Below are 14576 nucleotides of genomic sequence, written 5' to 3'. Positions count from 1 at the left end.
AAAATTAGAAGAGTATGATTATGAAATAGTTCACAAACAGGGCAAATTAAATTGCAACGCAGACGCTCTGTCGCGTTTCCCATTACAAGATACTGACAATTCAAATCGCCCGGTGTGCGCTATCGAGGATGAGTCACCGAACTCAAATGTTCCGAATCTTCCAGATTCTAACTCTCAAGGTCGCCATTTGATAATCCTTCGCCATGCTCGTCAGATACTTATGAAAATACTTAAAACTATCTAAACAGCCTAACTTTGGCTTTGATACGACTATACAAGAATACAACGAATCATTGTTGAAAGCCAAATGCAAATTAATTGCATATCCTACTTCAATCGATTTAGATGATTCTGTCCCTTATTGCAAGGACATTATAGACTTATCTACAAGTCAACCTAACGTTCGTGACATTGAACGTGAACTTTATACCTTATACAGCACTTCCAATGATAAGCATTTGTTCACACATTTATTTGTGCGCGTTCACCACTATGATGAAATGTCGTATAAGGATATCTACAGACTATTAGTCGAATATAGAGATATGGTTAAATATTGGTATTTAGAGGAGAAGGAAGTTGCCATTTCAGATTTCTCTGATCCATTCACTAAACTTTCTTATACAAAATCTACAACATGATAGGCTACGTATTCCATGACACTGGCATCAAAGTTAATATTTATAGGAACTCTATTCTATTTCCTACACCTGAGGAAGTCAAAAAGATACTCCGTGACAATCACGATTTACCGACGGCTGGTCATCCTGGCGTATCACGTATGTTCGAAAGGATAAAGTCCATGTACTGGTGGAAAAATATGCGGCAGGACATCGAAGATTACGTTAAAAACTGCAAATCCTGTCAGATTAATAAACCCTTACGTCAAATTAATCGCGCGCCTATGATCATTACTTCGACCGCAACAAAACCACTCGAAAAAATATTCCTTGACATTGTTGGTCCTCTTCCAGAGACCTACGAATTTAAATACAAATTCATTCTTACCATTCAAGATGATCTTACAAAATACTCGCAAGCCTATCCCTTGTTAACTTGCTCAGCGGATGAAACCGCTAAAAAATTAGTTCATTTTATATCTCATCTCGGAATTCCTAAAATGATCATCACTGACCAAGGCACTAATTTTACTTCCGAGGTCATCAAACAGCTAACAAAATTATTCGGAATAAAACACATTCTAGCTTCGCCTTATCATCCTCAAACTTGTGGCGCTCTAGAGAGGAGTCACGCCACCCTTAAAGAATATTTAAGGCCATTTGTGAACGAAAATGCCCATACCTGGGACTTATATCTCAATACAGCTATGTTCTCTTACAATTCCAATGTTCATTCGACTACCAATTATTCACCATTCGAATTGCTATTTGGTTTCAAGCCGCATATTCCTAAATCTATTGATACTCTAGAGAATAACACTTACACGGATTACGTCAGATTACTAAATCATAGATTATACTACAGTAGGCAAAAAGCACTACAAAATATTCAGTTATCTAAAGAAAGGTCTAAACGCCTTTACGATTCCCATGCTAAGCCTGTTACGTATAACGTTGGTGACTCAGTCTATCTTAAGTGTCACCACAAGCAAAACAAAGCCTTATCCCCTGTGTGGAAAGGCCCTTTTAAAATCGTTAAGATAAACGGTAATCACACCGTCACTTTATTGATAAATCGGAGACACGTGCGTCATCATTATGACGAAATAAAGCTGGCGACAGACGAAGGTATAACCTGAACTTATCTTTACAGGCACTTTGGTCCATCAACTTCGTGTCATCAAATTGTCACGCCAATAACTACGAGTCCAGGCCTATACTTCGACAAAATTAATAATCTAAAATTCACTAATGATAACTGGAACGTCATAACCTATCTAGACATTAGTAGAATACATTCTCATTTTACTATTGTAGAATCATTATTTTCTAGAGTAAATACTTATTGCAAAGATTTTAGTTCTTCAAAAATCCAACAAGATTGTTTAAATGCGTTGTCAGCATTACAAAATCAACATGATAACAATGTTAAAAAGTATTCCTCTGTCTCGTATTTAGTTAATAGTAATAAAAGATACAAACGCGGTCTCATAGACGCTGGCGGATCGTTACTAAAAACTTTTTTCGGCACTCTGGATGCAGAGGATGCTCTCAAGTTCTCTAATGCAATTGATCAAGTAGAAACAGATGAAAAACAACTAGCGCATTTAATGAGAGATAATATTCACGTCATTAAGTCAACTATTACTACATTCAATAACTCTATCTCTAAATTAAACGAAAATGAGCAACGTTTAAATAAAAATCTCGAGGTCATTGATAAAGGACTTCAACTTATTTCCAACTCTAATGATAAGCTGGAAATTAAGTCTAACATTAATTCACTATTAAGTGCTCTTGAAAGTATTACACTAGTTTACAGTACATTTGTTGCCGGGATTTTTTAAGCTGTTGTTGACTACTCATATTGAACCATATTTAAAACTATTAGTAGTTTTTTTTTTATTAGCTCTAGTTTTTGAGTTTCAGCTAAGTGCGGTTTAAAGAGAAAACACGTGTATTTACCTAAAAGAATATTTATTTAAAAATTATATTAATTGTTAAGTTCCAAAAAACTTCGCTTTAAAGCTCTTCTCTTATATGTAGATTTAGGGAAATGGCGTATCAGAGACCAGCAATAGTCAGACATCATATTTACATCCCAGAAACCCTGATAACGTTCTTCCATGACACGTAAATCTTGATGCATACGCTCTTCCTGCTCTTCGCTCATATCTCCTAAATTTTCCGGAAATCTGTCCAGATGACTGAAGAGGAAGTGAAATTTTATGCTTATATTGCATCCCATATCTCTTAATTGTAAAAGCAGGTCTTCGACAAGTTCAACATAATTTTCATTTTAATTTTTCAAAGTTCAATATAATTTTTATTCTCTGAAAGTTCAGGTGAATGCTGCACTGGACGCTGAACACATGTACTACTTGGGTTTTCCCATTTAGCCCGATTTTTGGTGTTTATGCTGTTTATGATCACGCTACAAAAGTAACAGTCGTTGAGATGATTTGTCAATTCTTTCCAAATAGTTGGTGTTTTAAGTATAAAAGAACTTCTTTTACCACTTTTCCATAATCTTAAGTATTCAACGCAAGATTTACAAACACAATCAGGAGCCTAAGATTTGTCATTTTTATCCAACAACATTCCAAAATATAAAAAATAAGTATTTTTGAGCGTCTCTGATGACATTTCTCCTCTTCTCAAACACATATTCTCCACATAAGTAACAAACATGGTTTGGATTGTTCAAACATTGCCTCCTTGAACTACTCGTGATGTAAAAACTTCACATATTTGTATAATTACAATAAAATACGTATTTCAGCGACTGAAAAAGGTTCAGAAAAGAGAAAGTCAATAACAAGTAAAGTCGAGCTACAAAAAAATTTTTGCGGGTGTAATTAATAAAAACTAAACATAAGTGAATGTTACCAGCCATTAAATCCACGGCAACAGGCAAAAAGTTTGATTTTGTAAACTAGTGTTATTATTTCACTATCATTCGATATAGAAGATATCAATAATGCGATTTTATTCAGCAAAATGAATGTACTGCATCCAACTATACTTAGTCCACATCAATTATATAACGAACTTGAACAAAATAGGAATAATATGCCAAGGTATTACGAACTCCCGGTATCCCTGTCGTTACAAAACGTTCATGAACTAATCGATATTTCTAGAATCATTTCTTATTTTCATAATAACAAAATAATTATCGTTATTAAAATCCCGCTCGTACTTCCGCAAACATATACTTTGTACCGCGTGATTCCAATGCCTGTCCCATATGACGTATCGCAACCTGATACGTTTGCACTTATTGCTCCCGCTCATCCTTACTTAGCAATAACAGTCGATCATATGTTCTATTCACTGTTACGTAGTGTAAATCAGTGCAAAGTGATTCCGGATAAATTCCATGTGTGTGAGTTAGAAAGTGTTTTTTCAAGTGTCGTTAACCCAATTTGTGAGACTATCTTAATTACGGAAGTAGTAAGTAAGTTACCTAGTTCTTGTGAAATTAAGCTATTAAAGGGCTCAGTACAAGTATTTCATAAAATAAATAATAATAATTGGATTTTTGTTTTATCTGAGCCAGGCAAGTGTCATATTTCCTGTAATAATGACGGAAACAACTTTGATGAAACTCTGTTTGGCACGGGCTTATTGTCAATACCTAAGACCTGTAAAGCTTTCTTTAAAACCTTACAGTTCGTGCCACAGTCAAACGCTGTTCTCAATGTAAGTTCACAGATTATTTCTAACTTTAATCTAGTAGACGATGACTGTTGTAATAAAAATAGAGTCAACAAGACACTTACCAGGTTGCCTTATTCAAAATTAAACGATGTAAATAATTTGGATTCTCTATTACAAGCTAGTTTACATTTAGATTCATTCGAAAAGGAATTAGATAGCCTTGAGAGTCCTAATCATTTCCAAAAATATGGCATTCATTACATGTCTCTTTCTTATGTACTTTTCATTGTATTCTTTATATACCTACTTTATAGAATCAGAAGATATTTTTGTCCAAAATCAAAGGATCATTATTGTATACAGATATTCAATCAATGTAATACTAAGAAGGTTACTGAAACTCGTCAACCTTCTGTTGAATTATCTGTCATGAATGAAAACAGCGTGGCCGATGATACTTACTCATCAATGTCAAGGCCAACGCCTATTAAACGTAACCTTTTAGTGTCTAAGATAAACTAGGACTTATAATGTTCTTAATTCTCCTTTTAACTACTAATAATATACTTATGTTATTGTTTATGTCTATCTAGAATTAATAGATTGTATTAAGATTATATGCATTATGTTCTATCGCTATAATTATTAAGTAATGTTTGTTAATCTGAAACGACGTTCGATATTATCTCGTGAATTTCAATTTCGCATCTTTTTTTTCTCCTAGATGCTCCATTTTATCCGGGGGGCTGTTATATATTAAATAACACTAATAAGAATACAGTAATAAACAGCTGACGCTGCAGCACTTGTTTCCCATGTTTTCCACTGACTCAGCGTATTGGAATAACTTAGGAATTATACCGGGTTTAGTCAGTGTGGTATTGAACGTCGTCGCGGATATAGGCTTTCCTTTTGTAGACCTTTTTCTTAATTAAAGTTTTTCCTAGTTCTATTTAAAGTTTTCTTTTTTTTAAAAAAGCCTATCCAGACCCACCCCGTAACAGTTCCCAAAACGGAGACTCGTTCAATGTCTTGACCATTTCAACTATCTAAAACATTCTATAAGAAGTACATTTTATAATGTCAGAATATTAAATGAGGATGTTTTGAAATTTTACGTTTCGGTCGCAGATGTCCTTTCGGTCACCCACCCTGTTGGTACAACGTTCGCCCATGACTAAGTAGACCAAGGCTTTCCTTTTACGTGATGCCTAAAAGTATAAGCCTTATAGTATAAACGGAACAACCTGTTTTATTAGACCAATAACAACACGTTTGGCCTTCGTGACCAGCCGTGTTGAACCGACGCAGTACTTCCTTACGCTGTTACATTTAATACCAAAAAATCTTAAACCACTTGGCCCCAAATTCTAAGCTGCCTAAAGTAGTCAACCGTCCATGTATTATCTTAGGCCGACATAAGTTGAATTAGTATTTTATTTGCTTGAATATCTTTATTTATAAACACTGCCTTATATATATTTACCACACGAGCTGTCCCAAAATTCAAAGATAACCTGTATCATGTCGTGAGGCCATTTTCCAGAACTGGCATAAGATATACCTACTGTAACTAAGCTCATGTACGTGCGTGTGTGGTTTTGGCTTTGGTTTTGGCCTGTGCTTTTTGCACAGCTATTTGCACGATTACGAGTATTTGTTCCGGCGCGCCAACTTTGGTACCAAGCTAGACTATACTTCTGGAAAAATTGCGTTTCGACCTGTATAGACTCATCCGGGTAGACTGGAAGCCGACCCAGCTAGATAGATGATGATAAGGAAGGTATAATCCCAGGTGGCCCCATACTGGTGGTGCGGCAGCTACAGCGCGGCGGGCGAGGCGATCCTGACGCAGCACGCGGCGCAGAGCGGGCTCAGCGCCGCCGACAACTGCCTCGCGCAGTGGGCCGTCTACTGCGCCGTCACCGCCGACCATCCCCTCAGCTTCGCGCTCTTCAACACCTTGCTCGATAAGATCTCTAAACCGTTGCAGTCGGGTAAGTCTTCACCTTATCTAGGTATCTACTAATATAATAAAGAGATTCTTTTTTGTTTGTACCTAGATTCTCCAAAACTACTAAACCAATTCGATATTTTTTTCACTATTAAGAAGCTACACTGTCACTGAGTCACATAGACTATATTTTTATGCGGATACGGGAAAAAGAGTTTCCTCGGGACAAGAAGTGAAACCGCGGGACCTACCTGGTTCTCTAATTATGTTGGAATAGATAAACCAATCCCAAGAATCTGAGTGAAAAAAATTATGACTAAGTTCTTTATGTTCTTTCTTTCGTTCTCAATGACACATCACCAGCCCTTGAACTTTCCTTCTACATGTCTCTTCTCAAACAGGATAGAAATGAGCGTTAATCACCATGTTTGCTCATTGCGCTTTCGGAATTTTTAAGTCAAAGTTTATTCAACGACGTTTTTCCTTTAGCATTTACATTAGTCATTGATGACCAAGATAACCTTAGCAAATAATTATTTTGTAAAAACCTGAAAGGCAAGTGCATTAATTAGTAGGCCACCCACCACAATGTATCTAAGATTTGTAACTTCTGATTATCTTGGAATAAAAGGACTTAACATTTAAGTATGTCCTTTCCAATTTCAGGTCTAGTAAATGAAGAGGACGTCAAGCTATTTTGGGACGGCGCGAGGAAACTCCTACCAACATGCTACAGTCACATTAGGAAACTAAGGAAAAAGACTGCTGGCGACAAAACCGTCATGAAAACACTAAGAGAAGTTCTTAAGATCCTGTACAAGTTGTCCACTTTGGATGTTCCTGAGAGTTTAGACTTATTCCCTACGAACCTGTATGGGTGGTTGAGAGATGATAAAGGGAAATTGACCATTCACATGGTGTTAGAACAGGCTGTAATACAGGGTGCTTCGGACTGGTTCGTCCACATTTTGGATAACAATGAATGTAAGGATAACACGGAGGACACAAGACTGCAACATCTGATCAGGGTCATACAGTTGGTGCGGTCAGACCTGCAGCGAGCGGTCGAATATTACGACAGAGTGTTTGTTGAGTAAGTATCAACATTAGCGTTTACTCATACAAAGAGTAGACTCACGACTGCAGTCATGGGCTATATTTAGCACAATTTTCTTTGTTAAATGTGTTTATTATGCAAATTATTTCTAGCTATTTTTCGCCTGCGGTTTTTCCCGTGAACGGAGGGTACTTCATCCCGAACCCAGATTAAAATTACCATATGTTATTCCGATATATGAGTAATATATTATAGCAAAGTTTCATGAAAATCGGTTAAATAGTTTTTGCGCAAAAGAGTGTCAAACTTCCAACCATTCAAACTCAAGTTTATAATACATATGAGTGTTCCTATATTCATTTCAATATTTGTTTTTTCCAGAGTAATGAGTTTCCCGTATTCGAAAATTTTGTATGGGCTGTATGAGAGCAAAATTGCTTCATTAGTGGAGTCCGAAGTCATTGACGTTTGCAAGAGTCTAAAGAGGTTGCGGTACAGTGAAGGTTCGACTACCACATTGGCTGGCGGTCTCAATGGAGAAACAGGATTGGGGTCTTCATCAGTCGGGGCTGAACCTCTGACTATGGGAACAACACTGTTCGAGCTATATCTCACACTACAGAGGTTTTTAACGTAAGTATTATCTTTATCAACACATTTCTCCTTTCAATGTATTCTTTAGAAAGGCATTTACTGTCTTTTATAGCTCTTTGTGCAATAACTCAGTTGTTAAGATACACAGTACTCATTATTTAGGTCTCCATATCTTATTTGCGCGATAACATTCGTCATTATTTAGCATGAAATCATATCTTTTATTACTCTACTGTAGGACAATTATTGTAATTGTTCCACATTAAACAAATGAAAGTGACTTCTTGTAAAATGGGACGTTTCAAAGTCAATACAATTAACAGTCATTTTTTTATTATTTACAGTAAATATTTGTTTGAATGTGTGTGTTAAACATACAGTATTCGACATAAAGTAAATGATTCTAACAATTGAGAGAATAGCCGTGTAATCTCATTAAATATTTAAATGCGCGGACCGTCGCGATTACCATTTCTTTGTTTTTAAATACCGTGAAAAATGGCTGACGAATATTGACTGCCTTTTATGTATGTCCGCAGACGTAGATAGGTCTGGTATTTTTTTTTTAGTTTTCGTATCCTTGAGCGATGACTGTATCTGTATGTATTGCTTGAGTTACCATTTATGAATATTGACCCGTACAGTCAGCATTAAAAGTTGATTATATTTTTATTTTCAAAATCACTGTACATTCTATCACCCAAACCGCTCTACAAGGCAGTATTTGTAATTGAAGTGTTTTTTTCCAAAATTAACTGAACACTTCTTCTCAATTATATTTGCTGTATCTACCTTTATATGTTGCTATGCCACATTTAATATCACCAAGAAATCAAAATTATTTAGATAAACAAACAACCAATAAATATCCATTAATCGCTCAAATTACAAGTAAAATTAACAATTCAAATGAATATTACAGATTAGGCCAAGGACTGAACGAGACGGACTGGCAATCATACGCCATATCTAAGTTCCACTCGTGGTTCTTCGGCGGCGTTGCTCAATGGCTCGACATCGCGGCCTACAAGGCACTCACGCGCATCGAGAAAGCCGTCGATCTTGATCATTTGGTCCCGGTCGATACTAACGTCAAGTACAGCAGTTCTGGAGTTGATACTTTAGCTATATTCTACCAGATCAAGATTTTCTGGCAGCAGTTGGCTTGGCCTGATGTGGAAGGCTGTTATACTTTTGTGGCCAAAATTATTGATGTAAGTATAATTATCTTACTTAATTATATTAAAAATAAACAATGTTCGTATTTAGAGTAACAAAGTCAATTTAGGCACAATAATAATGTTAAATACTTGAAAGATTGAGAGTTTCCATATAGACCTATTTAGGTACTCCCTAAAACTTAGCTAAAATACATATCAACTTAAACCATCACACGTGAGCAATGGAAGAAACATTCTTGGTGTGATCGATTCGTTACTGCTGGACAGTAACCATGGAGTTTCTTGTCCGTTCTTCTCCATAGGAAGCTACTTTTGGACAACCTAAATGAAATAAAATTATTTGACTTTAACTTGTCTGTAATTGCAACCATATACATATTTTAACCAAAACTAATCCCTACATCTTATATTTCCAGGACATATGCCGCTGCTGCGTCTTCTACTCAGACAAAATGGCGGGTCGCGTGGACAACGTGGGCCACGTGTCCAACGTGTTCGAGGAACGCTTCGAGGTCACCACCGAGTGGTGTGTCGCCATCAACAACATCGACTATGTGCGACAGAGTCTTACGCCCTTCGTACAGGAGTTGGGCATGGATGAGATTATTCAGAAGATGTGTGAAGCTAGGTCTCCTATGGAAGCGCAGAGGTCAGTTTTTGTATTTTCTTTTTGAAACTATATTTATCGAGGAACACATTAGCTTATAGGTACAGAAAATGTATTGCCTATACAGGCACAGAAACAAAGTTGATATTTTTTTTCGTTATGGGATCTATTGGCATAGATATAGGCATAAACATCCCAATACATGGCTGTCTGACCCAAATGAGGTAATTTTAAGACAGTTACTTTTAATTATGTTTTTTGTTTTCAATATGTCTGTGAAGTAATCCTTAGCTGCGTTGGGTTGTTACAGTATGATGAGAAATATTGTTCGTATTTTTCAGATGTAAGGAAACCCTACAGAATGTGATCGCCAATGCAATAGATACAGTAAGGAATAAGATCGTGGATCTTCTAGAAGTTATGGTTAAAAAGGTGAGTTGCATTTATTATACATACCTATTTCCCTTCACACCAAAACAGCAAGTCTAAACATTTTTTTTGAAAAATAAAACCGTTTTTGGGAGATTTGTGTCGACTACTTTTTATGCAGAAAATTATATACTTTCCCATGGGCTTGATGATGAAAATGGACCTTACAGCTAGGACCTGTTTTTAAAATGCATAAAAGGATTATGTTCTAATGACTTATGTCCACTATTTCAGATGATGCCATCAATCACCCGTTTCTTAATCGAAGGAGCGGAATTATTACATCAAGACTGTTCGAGTATGGATCGCGTCATGCGCTACTTAGAAGCTAATCTCGACACTTTGTTCCAACACTTGAACAACGAAAACTTTTCTAGAACACTCGATATCGTATGGGAACAGCTCGGAGAAGTGCTATACGAACTCATTCAAGCCAACCTAGAGGTAACTTCTATTTTGTCTATGGTTTAAGTTTTTTTTTTAATCTAGCTGCTAACAGCTGTAAAATTAGCGTATTTTATTAATATTTTTATTATCTAACTTTAGTTTTGCTACTGTCCTACTTACACACTAATACTAAATTCCTAATGCCAGTTACCAGTTCGAAATAATTTCCTAATATTTGGTTTCGATAAAATACATACACAGACTCATTCATTTTCATACATAAGGTGTGATTCACAGGTCTAAAACATAACAGTACTTACACAAAATACTAACCTTTGATTAATTTTCGTTTGTAGAAAGAGAAACTCGCCACCCGTATTCGCTTGTTTAGGCGTAGATATTTTGGAAAAAACAAAGTATCTCCCAACTTTATTATGTTCAGGGTAAATAATGTTGCATTTGTATCGCACGCTACTGCAATTTTTTACATAGAAGTGTGCACAACACGAATTATTGTAAGGGACGAATTTTTAATCGTTTGATAATTTTGTCTTAGGGTGCGTTTAAACCAAACGAGTGTATCACCAAATTATTTTGATAGAGAAAGAATGCTCAATTGGGGTGAAAGAACGCAGTGGTCTAGTGGCCTTTTTTTTTTCCGACGTCAAAAATCATCAAATGACCCCTCCCGCTGTGGGTTAGCAGCGGTGAGGGAGTGTCAGACGTGGTCTAGTGGCCTTAGTTTTTTGTTCGTTTGGTCAAAACGCCCCATATAAATAAATATGTTGCTTTGACACTTTTTGTAACCAAATAAATATAATAAATATGCTAGATTGACACCTACCATATTTATTATTCTTTTTATAAAAATTATCAAGCTATTTAGAAATTGCCATTATATTGAAACTTTTTTAGCAGACTTTAATTTGTTTTAAATGGGCTTATAAATTGGTAGTTGTTAACTAGGTCTATTTTAAATTGATTCGGAACAAATGACAGAGTATTAATGTAGGTACTTTACAATGTCTTTGTTCCGGGTTGTCTTGTTTTTATTTGCGTTTGAAGGCTACAATGACGTGGCTGAAAATAGTACAGAGTAGTGCATTTTTTATATTGTTATGTTAGATTATTTTCAAGGTCTTTTTGTTAATGATTGTTTACGGTTTCATTCGGGTTAAAGTTTCTGATCGTATCAGTTTCGCATTACATTCGTTCTAAGACGATTTCTGTAATATGAGACTTATGTACGCATTGTATGTACTTACCAAGCAGTGGACTAATGTTTTTAAAATAAATAATTATTGTTATTCATTCATAGTTTGACATTTTCAAAATTAAGTTTTCTCAGAACTAAGACCTCTATGGAACCATAAGCAATGTACACCAAGATTTTGTATCACGAGAGTTGTGAAAATAAACCTAGTTTTGTTGTTTTCAATAGCACCGAAGGGCAAAGATAACTCGGTATATCGACCCGCGCCGCTTGAGCAAATCCGCCGCCGCCAGCCTCGACGCGGTAAAGCATTAGTTTTAGCACAACCCTGTTCATGTTACTGTACTATGTTGCCCTTTTCCTGCCGAGTTTACTAAATATTTTACATACATTGCGCAGTATTACCAACTATAAACATACTCGGCACGTGTAACTGCGTAATGTATGTAAAATGCTCAATGTCTCATTTAGTGACTAGAATGTCACTGACAATGTGTTAGAGATTTCGTCTTGTATAAGTGAATTAAATTGTTTGTTCGCTTCAATTAGCTTTCTTTCTTAAGAATGTTTTTTTTTTATGTCCAAATTGTCAATTTGTGAATTTTGTCGACCCTGTAACTTCGTCTTGTGTCTTCTGAATTGTAGCATGTGCAAAAAAATTGTGTTATTTTTATTAAGATTATGATGAATCTAAGAAAGAAGCTTTATACTGCAACCTGAAATATTTTTTATGCAAAATAAGGTTGTTTTTATAGGTCTATGCATGATATGCATGCTTTACCTATCATGCGAACATGAAATTCATTTCTAATACCCACACGCATGAGGGTGATGGTTTAAATACTTTGAACGCTTTGTATCGTCTAATATCTACTAGCATCGTGGTGATGGGAATATTGCAAATTATAAATTTTACACCTTATTTTCTGACAAATAAAATAACTATTATAACAATATTACAGAAACGCCGTCCACCATCATTCTTCTCAAATCTTCACGAGTGTCTCAAAATAATGATACGGTCGTTTAGACAAGATAATAAGGAGACATACACCTCAGAGACATTAAAACGCGTGGAGTATTTACTGAAACTCCATGGTATGGAGACCAGGGAACTGATTCACCAGTTCCACTTGGAAAGGTGGCAGGAACAACAGACTATACAGGAACCTAAGATGGGAATGTTGACTGTGAGAGCACAGTTTATTGAGGACAATTTAAAGATTGAAATTATGAATGCCAGGAATTTGACGCCTGCTGATAGTAATGGTGAGTTAATCCAACTTTAATACTTTTTTTGTTATCAAAATATTGGTAACAACCAGATCTTAGGACTATATTCAATTAGAATTAAATTAGATTAAAGATATTCTATTAAATATACTAATATTGATTAAAGATAGGTACTCGTTCTTATATGTATAATTTGCTTACGGATGGAATCTTTTTGAAAAAAACCCCAAAGCAAAGGCCAAAAAACTGCTTTTCTGTAAAGAAAATTTTCTTTTTTGTGAAACTACCCAAATATTTATTTTTTAAATGTGTGTAAAAATCTGTTTCCAGGTTTATGCGATTCTTACGTCCGAGTGGCGTTACTACCGGAAGATTCGTTTGTCAACGTGCAGAAGCCAAAAACACAAACACATAACAAGAACCTCTTCCCCTTGTATGATGAAATGTTCCTCATGTAAGTGTCATTCATATTTAATTTGAATACATTTTATTTAATTTCTCATTCTTTAAAATATTGGGCAGATATATGAGGATATGACAATATCGTTGGCGTACGTAGAAAGTGAATAATTGCTATAAGTTATACAAGAGTGCGAAGTTCCTTTTTAACCGAGCGAATGAAAAATATTTTCTCAACAAGAAATAATTAAAGTTTTACCGGGTAACTGGGTTGAGGAGGTCAGATAGGCAGTCGCTTCTTGTAAAGCACTGGTACTCAGCTGAATCCGGTTAGGCTGGAAGCCGACCCCAACATGATTGGGAAAAGGCTCGGAGGATGATTCTTAAACTACATTACGTCCTTTAAAATTTTATAGAGTACATAAATAAAACGAGATTGTCATTACTATAGGTAATATAATAGGACGACCTAAGACCCGATCGAGTGGCAAGTGCTTAATAATTTGAGTTTCACCGTTGTTTCTCTAATTCATCTGTCTGTGTATCTTCGCAATAGATTGCCAAAAACGTGTAGGCCGTTTGACGTCACATATATTGATCACCTGAATCTGTGTTACGTTAAAATTGAATGACGTTGGTAGGTACATCCCTTTAAGATCACACCTAAAAAAGTCATAATATTAGATCATTCAACAAAGTAAGGCTCTTAGGTCTCAATATAAAATCTTAACAGTGACATTGAGGCAAAAAATACCGATACAGCTAATATTGGAATAAGTTCATGGTTCAAAATAGATATTAAACTCTGTAGGCCAAATAATGCAATATTGGCAGAGTGCCCGATGTTTGTGTTTTCAGAACCGTATTTTCTTTAAATAAGTTTTCTTACATTTTGTTATTTTAGTCACAAGCTGTTTATCTAAACGTCATAACTGTTATAAATTAGACAGAATTTGAATGATTTACATAGTCGTTCTGTCCTCAACTTTTGAATTATTTTAAGACTGTTCTAATTTATATGTGACCTACCTACCTATTAATATAATCATTTCCGGTGTCACAAAGGAGACACACTGTTAGGGTTAGTTAGGGTCAAATATTAATGTAGGTACACAGGCCATACTTCAGGCGATACCAGACTGAAAAGTTAGTTAACTCACGTTTAACCATAGATGTCAATATTAGGATTATAAGATTACCTGTAGGTATACTCACCCTGCTCATCCTTCGTCGCTTCTT

At 35.6% G+C, this 14576-nt stretch overlaps 3 protein-coding genes across 11 annotated transcripts in view; all 3 read left to right on the top strand.

The window, feature by feature from the left end:
- The window catches only part of Stac (staccato), a 49218-nt gene that overhangs the window by 32953 nt on the left and 1689 nt on the right, over positions 1–14576 (top strand). For 6 of the 9 annotated variants that reach the window (XM_021341549.3, XM_021341552.3, XM_021341551.3 and 3 more), the window contains 10 exons: positions 6079–6280; positions 6904–7330; positions 7676–7927; positions 8811–9102; positions 9486–9718; positions 10018–10108; positions 10340–10549; positions 11934–12008; positions 12668–12974; positions 13269–13392. In XM_021341549.3, the coding sequence (XP_021197224.3) occupies positions 6079–6280; positions 6904–7330; positions 7676–7927; positions 8811–9102; positions 9486–9718; positions 10018–10108; positions 10340–10549; positions 11934–12008; positions 12668–12974; positions 13269–13392 (2213 nt within the window). Of the gene's footprint in view, positions 1–6078; positions 6281–6903; positions 7331–7675; positions 7928–8810; positions 9103–9485; positions 9719–10017; positions 10109–10339; positions 10550–10848; positions 11050–11933; positions 12009–12667; positions 12975–13268; positions 13393–14576 lie in introns of those variants that run through there. The other 3 variants (XM_021341550.3, XM_021341557.3, XM_049847728.2) reach the window with 2 other exon arrangements.
- Positions 1760–3568, top strand: LOC135117135 (uncharacterized; the record flags this gene model as incomplete). Its single annotated transcript, XM_064035600.1, has 1 exon — positions 1760–3568. A coding segment is annotated over one exon (708 nt), but the record flags the coding sequence as incomplete, so codon positions are not given.
- On the top strand, positions 3555–5285 carry LOC135117134 (uncharacterized; the record flags this gene model as incomplete). The annotated part of the gene is made up of 1 exon (XM_064035598.1): positions 3555–5285. A coding segment is annotated over one exon (1251 nt), but the record flags the coding sequence as incomplete, so codon positions are not given.

Source organism: Helicoverpa armigera, chromosome 7 (genome assembly GCF_030705265.1).
Source record: "Helicoverpa armigera isolate CAAS_96S chromosome 7, ASM3070526v1, whole genome shotgun sequence".
NCBI classification, from domain to species: Eukaryota; Metazoa; Arthropoda; class Insecta; order Lepidoptera; family Noctuidae; genus Helicoverpa; species Helicoverpa armigera.
Note: the sequence above shows the minus strand (reverse complement) of the source record. Positions and strands in the feature narration are given on the sequence as shown.